This window comes from Cynara cardunculus (genome assembly GCF_001531365.2).
Source record: "Cynara cardunculus var. scolymus isolate 2C chromosome LG 16, CcrdV1, whole genome shotgun sequence".
NCBI lineage: Eukaryota > Viridiplantae > Streptophyta > Magnoliopsida > Asterales > Asteraceae > Cynara > Cynara cardunculus.
Genome location: NC_037543.1, coordinates 1,527,832 through 1,541,393, shown reverse-complemented (window position 1 = coordinate 1,541,393; position 13,562 = coordinate 1,527,832). Strand labels below are relative to the sequence as shown.

The 13,562-nt window shown below is 36.4% G+C and overlaps 1 protein-coding gene across 4 annotated transcripts; it reads right to left on the bottom strand.

The window, feature by feature from the left end:
* Positions 1-723: 723 nt before the first annotated feature.
* Positions 724-11,117, bottom strand: LOC112529694 (serine/threonine-protein kinase STY17). Of its 4 annotated transcripts, XM_025141047.1 has the most exons (16): positions 11,000-11,117; positions 10,755-10,915; positions 9,195-9,594; positions 8,667-8,792; positions 7,905-7,994; positions 7,178-7,622; positions 6,658-6,698; positions 6,479-6,547; positions 5,621-5,721; positions 4,942-5,020; positions 4,301-4,399; positions 4,141-4,209; positions 3,779-3,828; positions 3,245-3,326; positions 2,200-2,294; positions 724-1,064 (listed from the first exon to the last, which is right to left on the bottom strand). In XM_025141047.1, exons 1-16 carry the CDS (start codon positions 11,105-11,107, stop codon positions 989-991), a joined length of 2,091 nt encoding a protein of 696 aa, XP_024996815.1. In that variant the 5' UTR covers positions 11,108-11,117; the 3' UTR covers positions 724-988. The 4 variants fall into 4 exon arrangements, with proteins under 4 accessions (XP_024996815.1, XP_024996814.1, XP_024996817.1 ...); XM_025141046.1 differs by having other exon boundaries at positions 10,755-11,117; XM_025141049.1 differs by lacking the exons at positions 10,755-10,915; positions 11,000-11,117 and adding an exon at positions 10,501-10,569.
* Positions 11,118-13,562: the final 2,445 nt, after the last annotated feature.

Sequence of the window (13,562 nt, the reverse complement as noted above, 5' to 3'; positions counted from 1 at the left end):
GGCGGGATGGAACGGGGATCTCAATCCCCATCCCTCTTCGATTCTTTATTTCATTAAATATTATATGAAACAATTTCACAACCATATATGAAACAACTTCATCAAAAAAAATATTATATGAAACAATTTCACAAAATTAAACAATTTCATGAAAAAATTTCATAAGATTAAACAATGAAATCGACAGATGAAGGTGGTTTGCACAGTTTACACAAATGAGTACGGTTTTCATATGATCACTCCTCTATATATATATATATATATATATAAAGTCTATTTAGGCATGGGAATCGGGCGGGATGGAACGGGGATCTCAATCCCCATCCCTCTTCGATTCCTTATCTCTATTCTCATTCTCGTTTCTATTCTCTTCGGGGAATATAATCACATCCTCATTCCCATCTCTAATAGGGAACGAGAATCCCCAACAGAGAAACGGAGATTTTTTTCCGTTTATGTAAATTATTTTAAATTAAATATGTGATAGATCATATATATGTTTAAATTTCAAACATTTTTAATAAACTTACAACCAAAATGAATTTAATACAAAAAAATCACAACATCATAAAGATTTGACAACAAACACCGACACCGTGTTAATAAAGATTCCGGGTTTTAACTTCAACTTGATGCAAAGCAAATCCGCAAGTGTCTAGTTAACGATGGTTGTAAACATCTGGTTAAACTCGTGAACACGACTAGACGTTCAACCTCCCTGGATCACAATAACGGGCTCACAAGAAAACTTTCATTAGGAACTTTTGCGTTATGTTACATGTATGCCGATCTCACCTTATTACATAAAGGGACGTTAACATTTGACAACAAACACCGACACCGTGTTAATATGTTCCTAAAACAAACCCTCGAGAAGAAACAATTACCGTGCATATATGCAAGTAGTTTCCTTTGAAAATGCATCGATCACCGGAGTTCTTTCCTCATTTCTTCCTTGGAGAGTAAGCTACGTGGCTCGAGATCGGCTTTAACCGGGAAATTTCTGGATTAGGCCCGGAAGTCTATGCATTATGTTTTCGAACGATGGACGAAGTGCGGGGTTGCTGTGTAAATTTACAATAAAAAAATATATAAATCGAGTCTCATCTCGAAACAACTATATATGCTAGCAATTGGATGGATTCTGTATATAACTAGGAGGTTCAAATGGAAACAACAAAATAGTTGGAAACGTGGAAACAGATCTCAACGGTTATATAGATTTTGATCAAGTGATGTGATTAAATATGTGACTAAATTTTATTTTCATCGCTATTGAAATTGCACATCGGCTAGACTTGGACCATTTTTCCTGTATATATGTTGGAACCTCCTCTTTCTCCTTAAAGTTCTTTGGAGCATGATCTTAGGGTTCCACATATTCTCACATGGTATTAGAACAAATGTCCGCCACTCCGTGGACCCGACACTTTGGCTAGCCCCTCTTGACACTCCATAGGACAATCTGTGTCTATCTAGCCTCTATTGGAGGGGGTGTGTTGAAGTTATCCTCAAGGAATTGAAAAAAATCAGTCATTCACAACCACTGATGAAGGATTCCTCGAACTCCAAAAAGATCTATTCCTTACTCAAGTTTCCAGTGAAGACCAAGCAAAACTCTTTTGGAGAATGATCTTGGGTTCCACATATTCTCACACAGTATCAAAGCCAAGGTCTGCTACTCCAGGGACCATTCTGGCTAGCTCCCTCTCAACACTCGGGACAATTTGTGTCTATCTAGCCTCCATTGGAGGGGGTGTGTTGAAGTTCTACTCAAGGACTCTTTTGGAAAGTGATCTTGGGGTTCCACATTCTCACACGATATCAAAGCCAATTTCTGTCCATCTAACCTCTATTGGAGGGAACGTGTTGAAGTTCTCCTCAGGGCTCTTTTGGAGTGATCTTGGGGTTCCACATATTCTAACAAAAACTACCCTTTTCTAATCGAAAATAGGAGAAATATAATTAAAATTGGAGCCAAACAAACTCTACTAAAAAAAGAGCAGACTTCTTTATTTTTCTACTTTCTCGTTCGTTTTTTCGTGTTTCCACCCTTTTTGTTTCCATTTGAACCCCCTCAAATTTGGTTGTAGAAATTGAAGTATATGATTAATAGATCTTTTTGATGAAGTGATGCATGAAAACTCATAATTACTTTATATATTGAGAAAAAAGGGAGAAACTATAAATGTGGATCACCTTTGCCAACAATCTTGGATAATAGAGGAGAGAGCTGGGTCTATGTCGTCCGGTAAGTCCAGCCGGCGGTCCATGAAACCCACAACTCCGACGACCTTCAAACATCAACAAGTATAACTTTATAAACAAAAAACGTTACAAGTATGGTTGATTTTATAACCGTAAGGTTATGGGTTCCAATCATAGAAACAGCTTCTTTGCAGTTTGAGGAAAAACTGTGTATGAAGACTCGCTACTATGTTTGTTCGAGTCCCATATCGGCTAAACACGGACCATCAAACATGTATATATGTAGCAAGATCCTGTTTTTTTGTAAGGTTCTTTTATCGATAGAATCAAAAGGTTTTCATAAATATGAAATATCCTTGCACCATCGAATTCTATGGGCAAAATGCAAGAAAAGTTTGGTTTTATTCCTATTTACTATAACAAATAATGTTTTTTTTTCTCAATTGGTGTAAATAAAGTCGAAATTTATTATTATATACCAATTTGACCGGACAGGTTCATACGAGAACCGTAACTAAGTAACCAAAGAATTGGTTGAATCACGTTACACTAAAATCACATGTGATTCACATGGCTTTAGCCACGACCAGAGGTCGCATTGCAGGCCACGTCACCCGCACGCCCTTGTATTGAACGTTGGTATAAAATCACATTTGATTTTGCACGTCATTTGGTCGTTTTCGTGTTCTTTTATTTTGTTATTGTTGTTGTTTGAACCTCCCTCTTGACCGGTAACCTGTTGATCCTGTAATATAGATTATCGCTACACTAACTAGGAACTAAGATAAACTTTGTTGCATTTTGCCCAGACTTTATTTATGGTAGTTTTGTAGGTTCCATCGTTATTTATCCTCACACCAAGCAAGTGAAAATTGGAGTCGGATATTAATTTCTTCTAACAGCATATAACTACGACCCCAAGCAGTGACGGATCCATGATTTATAAGCTGGTAACGCACCAACGTAACAATTTTGTTCTGGGAGATGTAGTGATTTACTATGATGACAGTTTTTCTATTTGTAAACATGGAGGTACCTGTAGCGGATTCATATTGCTCCAAGGGACGGATTGCGTGACTAGTTCCCATAGAATGATACCGAAACTGTACACGTCCGACCTGCCCACAACAGAACAATTACTTCTATTAGCATACTGTAGAGCAAAAGTTAGGTTCTGTTCATTAGCAGCTTAATGGGACGCGCATCTTATTTGGTCAGCTATACATGACTCTTTGGTAGTGGCTTAATAATATAGAAAGTGGCTTATTCAGTAATATTCTAGGAGGGAGCTTTATGTAGAAAGACAAGTTTTTTTACAAATATTTCCCTCCCAATTAAAAACACTCTTCTCGTGTCTATTAGAAAACCCTTCCAAACAAAAACTTTTCCAATCTATACAAACAGTCCACACAGACAGTTTTATCCATACAGAACTTAATGGAAAACCAACCAAACAGCCCTTTAGCGCGTTATCTAGAACACAAAGTAGTCATCAAGTCTTGAAGTTAGTTCGTTATCTAGGAATTCATCTACTCGAATGACTAATTCTAGGATGGTAAACAGAACTCACTTCTCATTTGAAGGTTCGTTACGGAGAACTTCAGGTGCCATCCACTGAGGCTGCAGAAGATATTAAATGAAAACATTCATATACGTATACAAAACGTTGTACAACAATAAATAAAACTCCCCCTCCGTCCCAAAATAAGTGTCCGTTTTCAAAAGTAAGACCTACTTTCCAATTCTACCCTTAATTATGATACAGAGAACTTCATTACTCTCTCTCGTATATCATCTAGTTAATTAAAAAGTACAATAACTACACATTTTTAAAATTGTGTGCCTTTTTTTATTGTGGACGTCTATTTTGGGATGGATAGAATTCCAAAGTCAAAGCTCAATTGAGAAAATAATAGAAGTGAAGATCTTTACTGTCCCTCTCCCCGATCTAGCTGTTAAAAAGGTTGCATGCTTCAACTTTGAGAGACCAAAATCTCCAACCTGATGACAAGCTAAAAATAGATTAAGTGATGACAAGAAAAATCATAACGATATGAGTTTGTTCGAAAGAAGGTACTCACGGAAACACTACCTTCACAGACCAGTTCTTGTCGACAAGAAGGTTTGACGACTTGAGGTCTCTGTGTATTATTGGCGGATTTCTGTGGTGCAAATAGTTCATACCTCTTGCCTGCAGCCAGAAAAAGATTGGTCTTTTTATATTACATCAATGGCAAAAGGTGATTGGCCGGCAGAGCCCAGCCTCCGAGGTCAAGGGTTTTGAACCAGTGGCGGACCTAATAAGTGCCGAGCGGGTCCTGTGCACCAACTCAACTTATTTCCATAAGTAGATGTTTTTTGGAGGTATAAAAGGTGGCTCCAGGACATTAGAAAATACAAGCAAAATCAACCAAAAAAAACAGGAAAAAGTCCCTTAAAATCAACCAAAACTTAAACTCCCTAGAAATCAACCAAAAACTTAAAAAATCCTTCAATGCGGTGGAATTCGGTTAAAAATACATCGGACGACTTTGTGGGCCGTTGATCCACCTTAAAGGTGCAACCCTTTGACAAACAATCTTAGGTCCGCCACTGGTCACCAAAGATGAGGAGTGTGCGTAAATATTTGTCATGTATAAATATTATATACTTCAAAAAAAGGATGACAAAAGGTAGAAATGCACGGATCAACGAGAAGAAAGCTAATTGGTAGGCGAGAAAAAGAAAACTTACAACATCAGCAGCCATCCTTAGACGTCGCCTAATGTCTAAAGAATGACCACTGTTGTGAAGAACATTGAAAAGGCTTCCCCTGATCCAAAAAAATGAAGTAAACTGGTTACTTACTCCTTGAGCTAATTTGTTTACGTGCATAGTTAGGGATGTACATTTATTTGCTAATATGATGGCAGGTTTTAGTTTAGTAAAGACCTTCAATTTACCGAACCCAATATATCCCACTCGAAAGTAGGGTCTGGAAGGGGTGGAATTAATGTAGACCTATCCTCTACCATAAATTGTAGAGCAATTGTTTGCTTGAAGATAGTAAAGATCTTCAATTACGATGCTCAAAAAGCCACCGCCGCCGTACACAAACTTGACCTCTATCCCAAAAGGGTATAGTTGTTTTTCCCGTGAAGACCCCCGGCTTGTGCACGAGTATGAGCAAACAGACAACTACCATTCTTGTGAAAATGAGAAAAGCACACCATAATTTAATTTGCAAGAAGGAGCAATGTTGTAAACATAACTACATAAGTGCAAAAGAAACCCATTTACTTGGCACTTCTTTGCCCAAAATCTTTCATTCTTGCAAAGTATAGCGTTACTTTGCATTTCGTAAGAATGGCAGTTTGTTTCACAAAAAAATAAGTATGATGATTAAAAAATCCAGCAACTTGTTGACAAATACCTGGGTAGTAACTCTGTAACCATTGCAAGTTTGTCTTGTGAACATACGGACCCCATAAAAAGCAATACATTTGGATGGCGAAGTCTCTTCATTATATCGATCTGAGGTACAAGCATAAACCCATCAGAGATCATGTGCCACAAAGAGCTTTTTAGCTTGATGTTAGAGCATCTCCAACCATGTCAACAAAAGATCACCAAAAACACCAAATATGTTGGGCCATTAACACTAAAACCTCCAATCACACTATAAAAAACACCAAATTTATGGATCTCATAATAAAATAACATATTTTATTACTATTTTTAATTAATAACAATAACTATAATTTATAATAGATATTATAATAATAAATAATTAGTAATTAATTTATTTAATAAAGACCTGTTAAAATAAAACGACAAATTTTTAATTAATAAATTTCTAATTAAAAAAGATTACATTAATTCAAATAACACAAATTAAAAAAAAACACATAAATAATACTAATTGAAAAAGATTACATTATGTCTTTTAGTTTTTAAAATTTCCATTAAAAAACTACGTTTACGTTTATTCGGTATTATATTTGTATTATTAATAATTTACTCTATATATATATATATATATATATATATATATACATAATAAATATAAAAACCAAAAAGTAAATATTTGTATTATTTATTTATAATTTATTAAATAAAAGTAAATTGATTAAAGGGATGGTGGGTGGGTTGGGACCACGTTTTTGGTGTCCCAAAACATACACGGAAATGAAGGGCAAAACTACACTGAAATTGCCCTTCGATTGGAGCCGTGAAATCGGTAAATTTACAATTTTGCAGTTTGATTGGAGATGCTCTTGGTTCTACATACCTCTTTATTGTAGTCCTGCAAAGCCTTCTCGCTGTATTGATTACCAAAATAAACTTTAACCGCAACATCCTGATTGAAGGAGAAAATAGAAGATAATAAGGCTTAAAAATTACTAAATGTATTTATTCTTCACCATGAAATACAATTATGGAAAGCTTCCAAGTTCTGTAAGGATATACCGATCCATTCCAAATTCCACGGTATACCCGAGCAAATGACCCTGAAAAGGTAAGAAACCTATTAATATTTTCAGAAAAAAATAGAAATATAACTTAACACAAAAGTACTCATAGAACTTTAAATTTATAAGACCAATAACTGTGAGATCTACACAAAGGCGTTCCAATAAGTTGTTAGGATGAGGTTAGGCAGCCTAATAAGTTCTATCATGAAATTGGGCAACCTAACAAGTTCTATCAATGAAGTTGGACAATCTAACAAGACTCAAAAAGTAAATCGTCATATTAACCTTGACATTTCTGGAAAAAGTGCCCACTTTCATCAATATAACTTGATAGGTCGCCTAACTTATGTCTTAACAACTTACTATAACGCAACACCGTTGTATAAGACTCTCAGTTGTTCCTATAAATTTGAAGTCCCATTAAGTACTTTATTAGGACGTCCATGGACGGTTGGGCATCCTAAAATCCCCATTCTGTTGTAGTGTAAGATCCTCAGAGATGTCCTGTACATTACCATGGCCAATCTCTTCCTTGAAAACTAGATCTTCCCATCGAATTTCACAATCGACTATGGAGTTCAGGTCATTCTCAAGCTCCAATTCTCTTCTGGACATTTGGAAATTAGAAAGTGCCAATCTATCAACTGGTTTTGCTGCCTCAGAGCACTCGTTTTGCTCTCTCCTAAGAGCTTCAAAAGAAAAACCGTCTTCAATGATTTTGGAGAGTACTTGTTCATTTGCCTTTGCATGCCTTTTGGCATCGAAGAGAGAGTACGCTCTTTGAGATATCTCTGTTTCATAACCTTCAACATGAACACTGCGGCAGGGAGCTGCAGTGGCCGAACTTTGTTGATGATTTGACATGTTCACTGCATTGTGATTTTCTGAGACATTAGCAGAACCATCTTGTTGTATGTTTCCAGTCCTTTGGATGTTCAACTTTGACAAGACTTTCGCTGCCTACACGTTCCGTAATTGTTCCCAATGACAGTTCTCGTTACATGAATTACAATGATGTTCCATGTTAATTACTCCCTCCATCCCAAAACAAAATGTCCACAATGAAAAAGGCATATAGTTTTAGAACTTTTTAATAATTACACTTTTTAATTAACTAGATGACAATTCAACCCTTATTTACAGAGGGAGTAATGAATTTCTCCATCTCATAATTAAGGGTAGAATTGGAAAGTGGACACTTATTTTGGGACAAAACTAAATTAGAAATAGAAGGATACATACATAATTAGAAGGTTCAGAAAGTTCATCTTCTCCGGTGTCGGCACCAATGGTCTTCTTCCAGAGGCTAAAACCAAAACCACGCTTAACGGGCTGCAATAAAACAATCCCTTTAAAAATACTTGCATCTGTTGAAAGAGAATGACACACATACAAACCCAGTGTATCCCACATAGAGGTAGGGTATGGGGATGGGATGTACGCAAATCCTACCTCCTACTCTTCACACCCTACCTCTACCCCAAGGGGTAGAAAAGTTGTTTCCATGAAGACTCACTTGCAAAACAAGAAATGCAAGAATACAAGTGACAGAGGTAGCAGAGACTTGTGTGGAAAAAAACAAGTATACAACTAAAAGGGCATATAGTAAAAGCTACAATAACTAAAACAACTCTCTATCTAAGGAAGGGATCCCATAACCTGAATGATCTAACATCATAAATCCTACATCTTAGATGTTCGTTTTTGAAACTTCAGAGCAAACATCGTTCACAAGATGCCAGAACATACCAAAGGGTCATTGGCCCAGCGGTATACAAGTTTCCGGTAGAGCCTAACCTCCATGGAGGTCAAGGATTCAAGCCTTACATAAAGGTGAGGAGTATGTGTGTATGTGTGTTGCTGGATAAAATATTATATATTTCAAAAAAAGATGCCACAATATCTTCCAATAAATAGGAAATACATGGAGTTTTAAAGCCATTACCAAATTCATTTTTTGGACGCTTTTCCACAATTAAAATCAGCATATGACTTAAGACTTACAGGTGCCTTTGGAGGCTTCTCTAAATTTACATTTTCAGGCTCTAGGATGTTCTCCCCCATGTCCACAGAGGTGTCTTCTGTATGCCTATTATTTCCTCCACCTTTCCGCAAAATATCTTTTGAGGCCTGATTTGGTTCAAGAGACGAGCGTAAAAAGCTTGTTTTAAGAATTGAGCAAGAGAAAGCTTTGTGTTTTCCCCGTCCCAAAATAAATGTCCACGGTGAAAAAGACACGCAGCTCTATAAACATGTAACCATGACATTTTTGAATTAACTATACCCTCAATAATAGAGAGAGTAATGAATTTCTCCATCTCATAATTAAGGGTAGAAATGGAAATAAAGTAATTACTTTTGGAAGTGAGTAATGAATTTCTCCATCTTATAATTAAGGGTAGAAATGGAAAGTAAGTACTTACTTTTGAAAGTGAACACTTATTTTTGGACAAACTAAAATAGAACTGCAACACTTATTTTGGGACGGTTTAGATTATAAAAGAAGAGGTAAAACGTTAACAAGAGAAGCACCAGATTGGAAACAAAAGATGATAACTGCTGTGGTGGTTGCCATTGAATCTTCTTGAACTTTAACCCCCGTGTTTTAGTTTGGCCATTAGATGGATCCTCCTCGTATGATTTTGGATTTTCTGATTTAATTTTATTAAATATAGTCGCATCACTTGCAACCGTGACGATACCAACAAGTTCACCATCCTCATATAATGGGCTTTTGTTCACTAAAGCCATAAATGTTACCCCCGATCTCTTCCTGAAAGGAAACTGACCTGCCCAAGTTTGACCTGCCCTCACTCTTCCCATAATCTTCTCAGAAGATATATGAAACTCATCATAAATGAGCAAGTCCGTGACTGTTTGCCCAAGCGCTTCATAGTCCTCATAGCCAAAGAGTTTCTCAGCAGAACGGTTCCTAAAACATGATTATCTTCATTAGATGTATACACATCATTAAACTATTACAACCATTTCGGGAGCGTATATGTGGAACCCCATCAGATTACTCTCCAAAAGAGCCCTTAAAGAGAGAAGGAATGTTCCAGCGTATATACAGGGATAAATGGTCGAAGTCTAGCCGATTTGAGACTCTAACACTCCCCCTCCAATGGAGGCTAAGCAGGCACAAATTGTCACAGAGTGTTGAGAGGGGACTACACGAGTACAGGTTGCCCCAAAGTGTTTGAGTCCCTAGAGGGTTAGACCTTGGTGCCGATATCATGTGAGAACATGTGGAACCACATTAGATTAATTTCCAAAAGAGTCATTGAGAGAAAGGGGTTCCAACATGTATCAAAGAGAAAGAATCCAAGTCTAGTGACGGGGACTCTTAAGATATTACAACCATTCAAACATAAAAAAAATGGATAGTCACAATCAACTACAAGAATGTAATAAGATAGATATTAATGAAGCTAACTAACAATTTTGAAACATCAACCAAAATTGCCTTTGAAAAGACTATGTTTGAATTTTCAAAGTCAAAAGTTAAGAGGCCTATCAGATGGTACCTGTGATTTGAGAAAAGAAGGGATCACTAATTGACTTGCATCTTTACAACTATTTTATGGTTCAGAAAATTAGTCTCATTATGGAACTCAAGAAGATATATCCGTGAGCCCCTGACTCATAATTGTAGATATAAAGTGATCCAAACCAATAAATCATGCTAGTTTTGTTTGAAATTTCGAAGACATAATTCGCTTACATTAGAAAACACTTATTACAGCTACCATAAACATAAAGAAATATGTTGCTTCAGATGTTAATACTTTGATCGAACACTTGGAAGGCATTACTCATCAACCCAATACATACTTACCATGATAACACAAATTAGATAGCAAACTTCGGGTCATTTACTTTAACATTGTGACACCAAATTTGATGAAAAATTAAGGTGACACACAAACATAATTTACTAAATTATTTCCCAAACAATCGAGTTGTAAGATCATGACAACTTTGTAATTCCTACATGTTAAAACCAGTCCAATGTAATTCGAAATCCTTAAAGAAACTTAAAAAACGTGAAACTGATTCAACTAAATATCATAAAAATTCGAAAATGCTAACCAGTAAATGATCTCTCGAGTGATAGATTTGCTCACATAAACTGCATGACCTAATTGATCCAACGCTCTCTTGTACGAAAATCCCACCGGTAAAACATCCGGTACACCACTGATCCAATTGGAGAATGACGACACGCCGGATCGTGAAGGCATCGTATCTTCCTGCAGTAACTTTCGATTATTGTAGGATGAATTGTGTTCTTGCTCGAGGATGTGGAATTGCTCCTGTAGGTTAGAGTAACTCGCCTCTAAGCTCCGGCAACGATCGAGAAGAAGTTGGTAAATTGACGAATCATCACCGCCGGTGGTAGCATCCGCCGGAGAGTAGCCAGCGTTAATGGTTGACAGAGCCATATGGAGTCGCTTCCTGGTATGGCTTCCATTGACGAGAATTCAAATGCATATATGCTCAAAGTTGATGTAAGAACCGCCATTTGAGATAAACAGAGCCAGCAAAATAATTTACTGTCAGCACCCCTCATCTTTGATTAATTTTCATAATTTCCCCTTTACTTTTGAGGTAATACAAAAACCATCCCTCACTTATCCTTCAACTTGCACTTTCCATCCCACTACATTTTAATTTTACAATTCTTTTAGATAGAGGTGTGTATGGTTCGCTTATGGTACAAAATAATTAATGTATTGATTCTGGGCTATCTGCAAAGCAGGTGATTACCCTGAGATTAGTCGGCTCACATAACAGGTTGGATACTTAGGTTAATCAAAAAATAATAATAATTAATGTTATATAAAATAAAATTTGATTGTGGCGTGTAGCTCAGTTGGCAAAGAGGTGCAGTGATTTTGTCCAAATACAAGACAGGTTCCCGGTTCAACCCACCCTTCCTCGCTAATTGTAAGTATACGAGATATTTTGTGCGGCCACAATATATATCATTTAAATAATAATTGCGGTGGTTTGCAAGGTGCGTATTAAAAGTTGTGACATGATCTACTGATCAACTTTCTCGAGGTACACGGATTTTTATTTACATGTTCGGTTGTGTATGTTACGTTCAGGTGTACATTCAAAAAATGATGCATTTGTCATCATAGATTCATTACGTCATATTTGACTAACTTTGTAACTACTTCGGTTTCTGCAAGACAAATATCTTGGCTTCGTAAATTGGTTCATAGACATCGCAACCCGTTATTACATGGTCGGTGTCGGGTTGTGAACTTGTGCGAAACCTGGTATTAACCGTTCGATGTAGAAATTTGTATATAACACCCATTATTTCTTCAAACATATCTAAATACACAGAAAAATTTTCAAAATGTAACAAAGTTCGGATTAGTTTATATTAAAGTAACGAATAATTTTTTGCGTGATCAATGTAGCAGATATTTAACATTTGCTATGTATCCATTATGATTGATAACCTACTGATTTTGTAACGTTCAGTAAAGTGGATGTCAAGTTGTCAATTTTATTGTGAAACGGTTGCGTGGATTACGAGAAAATATTATCGGTTTATTATTATTTTATGTTAAAAACTCGAGATTTTTAATTTCGAGGTTTTACATACATGTAGGTTGAAAGTCGTTTTAATAATTAAATGTGTGCAAAATAGGGATGACGGAAAGTTTGCTACATTGCTTGAAAAAAATCATTCGTTACAGTAAAGGGTCGTATACTGAATGCTAACGGGGTAAACGCTTACCGAGTATGAGTCACCACTCTTACCTTACAAGGGTGGTGCCTGATTGGTTTGAGCTTGGCTCCAAAGGTCAAAAGTACCAGGAGGTCTCGGGTTCAAATCCAATGAGGAATAAAAATCCCCTTGTGGCCATGGAGGTTCATATGCGGTGACTCCAGGTTATCTGCAAAACAGGTGGTCGCCCTGGAATTAGTCGGCTCGCATAATGGGTTGGATATTCAGGTTCTTTGATGTTCAGTCAGTAAGGTAAGTGATATAGTAAGTGTTTAACTGGTTAACGTTCGGTAAATGATCCCTAAGTAAGAAGTAAATCAAACTTTCTTGCATTTGACCATATGTATATCAGACAGGGGATTGTGTGAGAACAATTGTTATAGAGAGAAGGTGAGAATATTTTTGAGCCTTTGGATGAGTTGACTTTTTAATCTAACTTAATTTCTTTCAACTAGTTTCAGTATCTTCAACTAAATTCGTCTTACCCACTAAGTGAGGGGACGACTCTTATCATGGTTAACGTTTACCGGGTATATTGTTGCATACAATGTCGTTTTGTTGGACTAAAATCATTAGTCCATAACATTTTATAAATTCATGAAACTGTGAATATATGATTAGATAAATCTATAAAAGTGTAATATCTAAAGCTAAAAGTATAAAAAACATTAAAAAAACTAAAAAAAAACCACGTTTTATAAAAAATATTCGTCACGACATGCCACGGCATAAGTCACGTCTTACAGAAACGCTATGGGGCCGTTTTCGCAACGACAGAGACGCGTCTTGCACCATGGTGCATGCCATGACACATTTTTTTAATACTGCAGGTAAATAAGTGATAATGTTGAATTTTACCGTCAAGTGTTTACCGGAAAATATTTAATAAACGACTCAGTATTCTTACTGAAACCCAACCCATGTATACCATACATTCATACGTGCCAATGACGTTCGCTTGATCATGACAAACACTTGGAAAAAGGTATGAAGATGTAATTTTCGATGTAAAGGGGGTTGAAACGTAAGAAATGAAAGTAAATGGTGGTAAAATGTGTTATTGAGGAAAAGAAGAGGGGGAAGATTGAAAATTGGGAGAGTTAGCACAGAAATTGTTGGATATAGAAACGTGAAAGTCACGTGACACA